At 52.7% G+C, this 10,564-nt stretch overlaps 1 protein-coding gene across 1 annotated transcript; it reads right to left on the bottom strand.

Annotated features, from left to right (window-relative positions):
* Positions 1-4,764: 4,764 nt before the first annotated feature.
* LOC135291030 (uncharacterized) lies at positions 4,765-10,056 on the bottom strand. Its single transcript, XM_064405018.1, has 5 exons — positions 9,527-10,056; positions 8,550-8,897; positions 7,541-7,707; positions 6,432-6,552; positions 4,765-5,341 (listed from the first exon to the last, which is right to left on the bottom strand). Exons 1-5 carry the CDS (start codon positions 10,035-10,037, stop codon positions 5,271-5,273), a joined length of 1,218 nt encoding a protein of 405 aa, XP_064261088.1. The 5' UTR covers positions 10,038-10,056; the 3' UTR covers positions 4,765-5,270.
* Between the last annotated feature and the right edge of the window lie 508 nt (positions 10,057-10,564).

Below are 10,564 nucleotides of genomic sequence, written 5' to 3'. Positions count from 1 at the left end.
CTTCCTGCAGTGGGTTGTGGAGGAATTAGTAAAGCTAAGAAGATCTCTAGAAAGCTGGGAAAGCAGGCCTTAGAAACAGAAAGAGCCAAGACACTTAGAGCTATCTGCAGCTTCAAAGTCTGAAAGTAGAAAATGTTACAATAGTAGAGCAAGTGAGGATATTAAACAAGAGCTTGAGTCTTAGGCTTGGCTAAGATAGACTTTTAGATGGCAGGAAAATATGCTTAGCAAAATACTAGAAAGTTTTAAGCTTACTAATGGAACATTGTGTATTGTTAATAAAAAGAAGACACGCAAGCACTGTGTGAAGCAGGTGTACGTGTACTTTTAGTAATCGGTTAAAACAACTGTCTGTAAGCTTTAGCAACATGCTATTGGCTAAAAAGTTTTTAAGATGCTCTGTAAGAAAGAAATCTTTGGCTGCTGCTGGCTGTACGTGAGCTTTGCCCTCTGCCTATTGTCTCAACCATGTAATGAGGCTGATCCCGCCAATAACGCTCAAGTCTTGTACCCGAGCAGCCCCGGCCCGTTCATGAAAAGGAAAAACACCGACACAGCTTGAGGCTTAGGAAGGCAAAGAGAGCCTGCAGGGCAGGTGGCTGTGCTGTGACTGCAGCAGCAGGAGGGGTCACCTCGGGGCTCAGGAGGGGCTCCGCTGTCCATCCGCGATGTGCCCGCTCCTCCTGCGTCCTGCGAGTCCTTCCCTGGCAGTGACAGCGGGAGCTGCTCCCTGCCGCCGGCCGGCTCCTCTGCCTGGAGTCCCTCCGAGCTGTGCAGTACAAGATCCCTCTTGCCTGGAGCCAAATGCGTGCCTGCGCCTGGGCTGGCTTTGCCAGCTCTCTTTTTCCAAGCGTGTGACTCCCAGGCTTCTGCCCCAGCCCAGGGATGTTTGTTATTTCCATCTCCAGCTAGTTTGACACGGTGAATCACTGTGGTTTTACCTAAGAGGTGAATTGTAAGAGCCTAAATGAGAGATGCGGGACTCCAGGCGGCTCTTCCAAAACGCAGTTTATCACATGCAAGACGTTAGAGCAGTCCAGGGTCGTGGGCGACAGAGCCTGTGCCTAGAGCTGTCAGCTGCATCTGCAGGCAGGCCTGGAGACCCTTCCTTTAGGTTACAAATGCATTATATACTTTTCTTTGCTGAGCATCTTAATACAGTAGAACCAATCTATACCTTAACTTTTATCTATAGCCTATCATAACTACTACAATTACCATATTCATGTTAGTATTCTCCAATCACTAAATGTGTTTACAGTTTAAGCCAGAAGTTGTTTTTCAGTTTTCTTGCAGTGGAAAATTCTGACACCTTTTTTCTACTTGCAACATTTGCTGACTTGTTTGCCTGTGCTATCTTTCTGCTTAGTAAAAACCTCTTCTTGTTTGAGGTGGGCTTATCCTTTGTTCTAAGTCATAAAAACCCCTTCTAACTAACATATCCTTTGCCTCCTTGGTTATCCAGTAAGACTGGCTCAGCAATTCTTTTCTTCTATATCAAAACTTGCTTCCATCTCTATTCCTTCCTCAGCTTCTACATTCAAAAATCTTTCTGCTAAGCATACGTATCTGTGAGACTTTCTTGTCAAATTTTCATCCTTCCCAACATCGAATCAATAAGATTGTGGTGCTTTCTTGTACACAATGTCCTGTTAGGAGCAAGAAGAAGCTGCTCCTGCAGTTTGGCTTGTGGCTGTTCCTGCACCATTTGCTCCACACGGCATGACCAAACAAAGTCTATCCTTTGCTTTACTAAGTTTAGGCTACAGCTTCGTGCAAATACATGATAAAAGAGAAGAAATGCCATAAATCCCCTTACATTTTTCCCCTCCCTAGCCAGGGTGCTGCCTGAGGGGGTTCTGGAGATGGACCACATCTCTCTGACAAATACCCTCAGACGGATGTTTCACAGACAAGACAGGTCTCTTACCCACAGCTGGACACACCTGTGAGGAATTGGGTGCCACGGCCTGTCACACACTCGTCAAAGCTTCAGGATCAGTGAAGAAATAGGGACAAACATTGATGTGGTCGCTCATCACGGAAACGAGAAGTGCCCCAAAGCCAATGTCAGTTGAAAAGGGAAATTCATTACAGACTGCTGCAACTGCACTGCTTAGACAGAGCGACCACTGCCTGATACAAGATGGCTGCAGAATGGCACCACTCTGCTGCCCCTATCTCTAAACAGAGAAATATCCATTTCAGTTCCCACAATCGAGTATGTCACGGGTTACTGAGCGCTGCCTACAGCTCTCTGTGTGTGTCTGTCTGTAAAGAACCAAACATGGACTGAATTATCTGCATATCCACAGAGCAGGAGCTCTGCTCCCAGTGGAGTCCCGGAGTTTTCTCAGCAGGCCTTGGCAGCCAGTGCTGAGCCAACGTGTGGCTCTGCTGCCATCCCAAATCTGCGCTCCCTGTGCCCAGCCTGAGTGCAGGTGGGGCATGTGCTGGCCGTGGCCGGAGATTTCCATGGCCCAAATCCTGCAGCATTTCCATCTGCTCATGGCTTGGGGTAGCACAAATCACAAAACCCCCATCGCAGCTGACAAATGGCATTTCTTGCAGATTGCCACACTGCTGATGGACAAACACACGATGTAGCTGCTGCTCTCTGTGAAGAGAGCTGCGGCTACAACTCACGAGAATCAATTTCCATTGAAAAACATCATTTATTTCAAATTGCTGCACCCGTGCTGACAATACAGAACTACACAAATCTCAATTTGGATTAAGAACAAGAATTTATTAGATTACTACAACCAGTCTATGTAAAAATATAAAAATACCAACTTCAGTTAACAAAACCTAATTTATTGCCAGCCTCTACAACTCACTAGATACAAAGATCAATTAGGACTTTAACAACCTAATTTATTACATATTACTACAAGTGTACAGCCCATATAGAAATACAAAAATATGCATTCCCTTGTAGGGGTGCATTAGTTTTAAGTTGGTTTATTCCTGTACCCCCCATTCCTGTTATGGTTTTGCCCGGGCTCTCTCTCTCTCCCCCTCTCCTTGACTGTCCCGTCAGTTACGAGTTATCTCTCCTAATCCCTCCCTGGCTGCCTGTCTGTTATTCAGTGTCCATACCCTTCCATCCAGAACCTTCTGTCTTGGACACTGAGTGATTGGACCAGAGGTCAGGGTTCAACCCTCAGTTTATTCCCACTGGAGATCCGAGATGTTTGTTACGCGTTATTCCCTCCTCTCAAAAATTTAGATTGGTCATTGTATTCTGTTTATAAGGCCCTGCCGGGCAAGCATTTTTGTCCGCGCCCGACGCACTTTCAATAAACCCTCCCGTTTTCCCTGTCGGCGCGGTCCGGTCTTTCTCCTGTGGGTCGCAGCCCAGCTCCTCTTCCAACGGCTCTGGGGGTTCTCGCCCTTCTGAAGGCATTCAGCCTTAAGCACTCTCCCTAGGAAGTCTCCCAGGGGGAGAGTGCCCTTCCCCCCTCAGTGCTGCCGGCGGCGCGGCCGGAGCGTGCCCGGGAGTCAGAGTCTTAGAGGCTAGCTGTCGCCGCTGCATTCCCTCCCCAAGGAACCTTGTACCAAGAACCTTATCGATACAACTGTACAACTATATGACTCCATACATGTTTAAATAGTACTAAACACACACACAGAGAAATATTTATATATATAAAAAATATACATTGTTATAAATACCTATATAACAATCTACATATGTAAACAGAAATTAAATATTACATAATATACACTATATATATGAACAGATATATAACAGGAAGAAAAGGGACCCCAGCTGCCCCATCTTCAAAGCCTCTCCTGCGGCCTCTTCCCCCCGGGCAGAGCAGCTCTCCTGCACAGGGACAGCAAATGGGACATCTGGGAAGCAAAGGGAACACTGAGTCAGTATGCGGACGTTTCCCTTGGCAGCAGCTGCACTTCCATCAGGGAAGAGGAAATGTCAGAGCCTCCCCAGGAGGGTCAGAAAGAGAAAGCAGCCGAGCGGGCCGGGCTGTGGTGAGCGCAGCCGCGGCGGGACCGTCCCGCAGCCCCGGCAGCCCGGCAGAGCCGGCACAGCTCCCGGGCCCTGCCGGCACAGCTGCCTTGCCCAAGGACAGCCCCTGTGCCAGCCGGGGCAGCTGCGCTGAGCAGCCCCAGCACGGGCAGGGCCCACGGCCACAGCCCACGCCAGCCTCAGCCCCACCCTGCCTCCCCGGCCCTGGGGCCTCACCCGGGCTCTCTCCAGGCTGGCAGCAGCGGGGCCTCGCTCCCTGCTCCTGCTGCTGGCCCTCGGCTCCTCCCTGCTGGCTCCAGGCACTCTCCGGCGGTCCTCGTGGTCTTCATTGCAGCTGTGGCAAAAGTGGAGGCTCTGGAATTGGTTCCAAGGCCTGGCAGAGCTGCAGTCCCGGAGCCCTCTGTGCTCCCTGCTGGCCCCTCCATCCCCTCAGCCCCGCCATGCTCTCGGCAAACCCCCAGCCCCCTTCAGCTTCTCCAGCCCCTCACAGTCCTCTCACCTCCCTCAGTCCCTTCTGACCCATCCCGTCCCCTTAGACCCGCCACCCCCTCAGCCTGTGCCACTTGCCTGTCACCTCAGTGCCACCATGGCCCTGGGCTGCCCCACAGCCCTCAGCCCCAGCAGCAGCTCAGGGTCACCGTCCCTTCAGCGCCACCGCCCCCTCAGCCCCCTCAGCCCCCTCAGTCTCACCGTCCTTCAGCAGCTCCTCAGGAGACAGTGCCTGGGGCCACCGGCAGCTCCCAGCGCTCCAGGGACACCCAGGGCTGGAACTGCTGCTGCGCCCGGCCCGGCCGCCAGCTCGGACCCAGCCCAGGGAGAGGGGACACAGGGGGCACAGGGGGAAAAGCCAGAGGTGAAAAAGGCAGCCGAGGGGGAAAGAGGTAAAAATACTGCCTAGACCTACACTAACATCAATCTATCCATCTAAAAATCCATATAACTCTAACTACATATCGATGCAGATTTATAAATATAAAAATATTAAAAATATATTATTACTCTCTATGTATATAAATGTCAATTTTAAAATCTATAAATGTAACTACATGCACATAAATATAATTCTATCACATCAAAAACTATATATAGATTTAACTGTATAGATGTATATATATATATATATATATATATGTCCTCTATAAACCTACAAATATAACTATGTGGATATATAAATAGGATTGTATAAATCAATAAATGTAACTACATAGATATATAAATAGAACTATGGAAATCTATAAATCTATGTATAAATGGAGGGATTCCACCTGCCCGATGGTCACAGGCTCTCCCTCCGATCCTTTTTCTCACGCAGGGCAGCCCTCCTGGCAAGGTAGATTAGGTGGAAATCTGAGAAGCAAAGGGAACACTGGGTCAATATTGGCCTCTGTGCATCTTTCCTCTTGGAAGTCACTGTCCTTGTGTCAAAGACTGTAAAAGATGGCCTGAAAGGCAGAGTCTCACTTGGCAATTTGAAGCCTGCTCTTTAAAGAGTCAGAATCCATCCAAGCATTGAAAATTTCTGAAGTTTTGAAGAATCCCAATTAAGTCAAAACCCTTGCAGTGCAAAGGGCACCCATGAGAGCTGGAAACACAGGCAGCCCCAGCTGCCACAAAGAAGCCCAGCTTTGTTCTTTCTCTGTGCTGACAGAGAGACCTCAGTCCCCACTGAAATGGCTGAAGCTCAGGGCTGCTGGAAGCTGAGCTATGAATCAGCACCGTTCCCTGCCGTCTGCAACCTGCCCTCTGCAGTGAGCAACAGCTCCTCCAAAACAACCACCAGCTCTGGGATGAACAGCTGGGAGGGAAAGAACTTCCTAGCAGGCCTGCAGGCTGCACCAGCTTTGCTCAAGCATGCAGATCCAAAGTGCTCTATCTCTCCTTTAGTTCTCACTAATTTGGGGTAATTTCAGGTTTTCCTTGAGCTACTGGATTTGTGACTGATGATTTGCTTGGCCTCAGAGCTTCTGCTGCTTGTATTTTTAATGTATCTCACTACACCTACCAGCAGACTGGTACAACATTGATTTAATGCTTGGAGACAAACAGCTCAGACTTCTACACTGACCTTTTCTTGTGGTTTTTTTCTCTCCCTTCAAGAGTCACTCAGTGTTGCCTCCAGAGCACTGACACCCTACAGCAAATTTATCCATGGACATCAGCACAAAACTGGGACACCCGAGTTGGTGACACAACTCCACAAGGTCAGCTTTATTCCCTCCTCCCTTGCCACAGCAGAGGACTCAGTGTCAGAGCCTCTGGAGAAGCGTGGAGGGCAGGGCTCGGGGAGATTGTGCCCGTGCAGGATTTGAACTAAAGGCACCAGGAAGCACCAGCCCTGCAGACAGGAGCTCAACTCTGCTCATCTCCCTTGCTGCCAGAGGCAGGCTCGCAGCAGCCATCTCACACCTCTCTAAACCAAGGGGGGCTCTGTCCTTACCAAGCTCTTCGGGCTCCTGGGAATTGTTCCCGCACCTCCTGGTGCCAGGCAAAGCTCCTTCTGCTTCAGCTCTGTCCACAGGCTGCCCTCCTGAAGACTCTGGGGCAACATTAATATTCCCCTTGAAAGAGAAACAGAAAGGAAGAAACCCTTCTCACCAGTTACACCAAACACCTGGTCCAACAACTCCATGGCTCACACTCTTAATCCCTTGTTCCTAACAAGAACTCTGGGCCCCAAAGCCCTTCAAGAGTCAAAACAATTTCACTTCTCAAACACAGTCCAAAAGCTGTCAAAGCTGACAGTGTTGAACGTGGGGGTGACACTGAACACATGGAATGGCTGCTAAGGAAGGAGTCCTGGTACAGAGATTTGCTCCTCCTCCACAACCCTGAGCAAAGCAGTCTCATCCAGGCTGCAGCTTGGCAGGGACTGCATGGGAACACACATCTCTTCCCACAGAGCTGCCCAAGAGCAAGGTGACTGAGCTCTGCAACATGGACAGCAAGACTGGCCAGTTTGCCCAGCTGAGGATTTCCCAGATGGAGACTGGGCTGCAGGCACCAGGTTACCCAGAGGACAAGAAAGCTGCAGCTCCAGCCCAGCCCCACACACGGCTCTGGGAGCGCCCACACGCCCGGCAGGGCTCACGCAGCAGCAGCAGCTGCAGCCCAGCCCTGCTTTGCCTTGGCCTTCCCACCCAAAAGAGGCACAGCCCACATCTGCTGCTGGAACAGGCACCTCTGGCATGTCCCTCCCTGCACGGGACACTTGGCAATTCTCCAAACACTCTTCTCTTCTTTCCCACCAAACAAAGCCTCTTAGAACCTACAAAGCTTCCACTTCCTCACCACAAACACCCCTGCACGAGGGATTCTTCCCAGGAAAACAGGCACCCAAACCTGACCAACACAGGCTCACACCTCTTCATCCTTATTCAGGGGGAGACTTTTTCATTCCCTCTTCTTTAGGAAGTCTTGTTTCACCAAGCAAATCTTTTCCTGTCCATTCACTGAGCTGAACTCAAGAAGCCTTTGCTTCTCAGCCATGCAACAACATTCACAAGCTCTCAGCTCCCAGCCCTTTTCTTCCCTGTCCAATGCAGTTACCTGAGCAGAGGGAGAAAACATCTCCTCCAGCGTCTCAAGCACCATGTCCAGATCTGGTGGTGGCAATTCCTCTTGCCCAGGAGTATTCCACAGCCAGCTGGGGGCTGTCCATGGTGCAAAACCAGCACTGCCAGCTGGAGCGCTGGGGCCTGAAGTGCCTGGGGTGGCTGCAAGAATCCAAACACATTGGTCAGGCTCCACAATGTGGCTTTGGGACACAGAGCTCTAGTGCTGCCTTGGATCAAACATCACAGGAAGCACAGAGCAACCTCAGTTCCAGAAATGTATTCAGACTTGCCAGGGGATTGGGGGAGTGAGTTCTCCTCTTAAAAAATATTTATCCTAATTCACATGTACACAGATTAAAGCATGGATTGTAAAAGGGATATAGACACACACACACACATTTTATAATCACAGCCTTTTGCATCTTCCCAGCAGCTTTGGGATTTGGCTACATTTGGTTTCTCATCACAAAAGACCACAGAAAGTGGATTCACCCAGGAAGAGCCCAGATCTTCAGACACACATGCTGAAATTAAACTGTGAGTTTTTTCTAAAACCAGCCTTGTGGGTGAGGCTGTATTCTGCAGCTCCAACTCTTCTGGGGCAGGCAGAGCTCATTTCGGTGGTTTGGCTTGATTTTCAGGGCAGACAGTCTTAAACCTCTGCAATATCCCCTCACCATCCTAGTCTGGCTTCATTCAAAGAAAGAGGGGAGTGCACCTAACACTGATGACTTGTTAGGCAATATCTTTTGCCTTGCCCTTGTACCCCTACAGAAGGGCTGTCTGGAAAATGCCCAGAACACCCTCCAAATCTGCAGCAAGGACAGGAAAAGCTGGCAGAAAATCCTTCTGTTTTCAAGATCCCTCTTCCTAGGCGACTTGACACTTTCTACCCGATTCTCGCTTGAGATCTACCCATGATAGAGCACTGCAGGAAAACTCCTTAAAGGGTCACTAACCAGGACCTGCTTGGAAAGCAAGGGTAGAAACTCTTTCCCTACCTGATGAACTGCAGGCTGGCAAATACTGCTCTGAAGATGTGCAGCTGCTTCCCTCTGGAGAGGCCATGGAAGGGCTGTGATGGTCTATGGGACGCAGAGAAACGGTGAGCTCAGGGCGGCATCTGCAGTCTATGGGAACCAGCGGAATGATGAGCTCACGCTTGAGATGAAATTTGCTGGTGCCTGGTTCCTCTGATGAAACCCCAAGAAGTCCAGATGAGGCAAAGACTTTCTTGGGAGATGTCAGGAAAAAGTCAGACTCCTGAGCACCTGCGCTTAGCCTGGAAGGGCCTGGAGGCAGCTGTAAACCCTCAGGTGAGGCAGCAGTGAGGTCCTGGTATGAGAGCACTGTGTAGCAGTGAGGGAAGAAGAAAGGAAGCAAAGAGAAGGCCGCGTCACTATTGGTCTTTGGGTGTGTTTCCTTTGGCAGCAACTGTACTTCTATCAGGAAAGACAAAAGCTCCCATCCTCCCAAACAGGGTGAGAAAGAAAAAATTCCCCACATGTTCTGGGGCTATTCAACTAACAATTCCTTGTCTAATTAGCTCTGCCCTATTCGTTCAACTGTCTGGGAAAACTGTCCCACTGCTGCTCCTTGGCAGAAGGCAACTGCCAGAAACCCAACTGCCCGGTGCTTTCTCCTCTGCTCTACAGGGACAGGAGGCTCCCTCCAGCTGCGCTTGACCGGGACAGGGCTCTGGGCCAGGCAAGGAGCAGCGCCAGCCACGGCGCACGGCTGGGCCAGCTGCAGCCGAGCGGGCCGGGCTGTGGTGAGCGCAGCCGCGGCGGGACCGTCCCGCAGCCCCGGCAGCCCGGCAGAGCCGGCACAGCGCCCGGGCCCTGCCGGCACAGCTGCCTTGCCCAAGGACAGCCCCTGTGCCAGCCGGGGCAGCTGCGCTGAGCAGCCCCAGCACGGGCAGGGCCCACGGCCACAGCCCACGCCAGCCTCCGCGCCCACAGCTCCCACTCTTTCTCACCGGCTCTGGGCGGCTGCCCGGCGGGGAAGGACGCCAGCGGCCGCTCCGTGCGGAGCTGCTGGAAGCGGCTGGGCTGGCGGCTGCGCACCTCCAGCCCCGCTGCCAGCCGCTGCCTGTTGGCCCTGGTCAGGCGCTTGATATGGAGCAGGAGGTCGGGGCGGTCGCGGCGAAAGCTGGGGTTCCTGAAGTGGAGCCAGCCCCCGGCATCGCCGGGCTCAGATGAGCCAACCCGGCTGGGCACCTTGTGGAAGCCGTAGAGGTTGAGCTGCCGCACGAAACTACCGAAGTGCGTGGCTTGGAAGGAGTCCGGCGTCGGCCCCACCCCCTCGCCGCCCCCGTGGGCGTCGCCCGGGCTGAGCAGCTCCCGCTCGAAGAGCGAGCGGTCGACGAGCAGCCCCTGGGCGCGGCTGTCCCAGCGCACGGAGCGGACGCGGGGGCTGTTCACCAGGCGCCACAGCTTGGCGGGGAAGGCGCTGGCGCTGAGCCCGGCGGGCAGCGGCAGCTCCGCCATGGCTCCGATCGCCGCCTGTGGCCGCAACGCCCGCGGCGCAACGGCCGCGGCTGCGCCGGCGGCGCGCGGCCGGAGGGGGGCGCTGCGCTCGCGCCCAGCGCGGCCCCGGCGCGGGCCGGACTTGGCGGGGACGAGCGCGGCAGAGCCGGGGCCGCGGGCACAGCGCGGGCGGGGCGGCTCCCGGCGCTGGCCGGGCTCCGCACGGCACGGCACGGAAGGGCAGCGCCCGGCACGGCATTTCAGGGCAATGGAAGCCCGTGGCGAAGGCACTGGGAGCAGTTGCGGGCTCTGTCCCCACTGTGCATCCCGTGCCTGGGTCACCATCGGTGACAGAGAGGAAGGACATTGCTCTGGCTTGGCTGGGGAAAGGATGAGAAGGGGGCATTAGAAAACATTCATTTGGTCTCCTTTTCAGCAGACTGGCTCTTTTTATCTCACCATGTCTGCCTGTCTTTGGCAGAGTTGGCACATTTCTCGTGCTTTAGAGTCAGCTACAGCAGCAGGAAGGGGCAGCAGGTTTGTCAGAT

The sequence above is a fragment of the Passer domesticus genome, chromosome Z (genome assembly GCF_036417665.1).
Source record: "Passer domesticus isolate bPasDom1 chromosome Z, bPasDom1.hap1, whole genome shotgun sequence".
In the NCBI taxonomy this organism is placed as follows: domain Eukaryota; kingdom Metazoa; phylum Chordata; class Aves; order Passeriformes; family Passeridae; genus Passer; species Passer domesticus.
The sequence above is the reverse complement of the archived record's forward strand: the minus strand, read 5'-3'. Positions and strand labels throughout refer to the sequence as shown.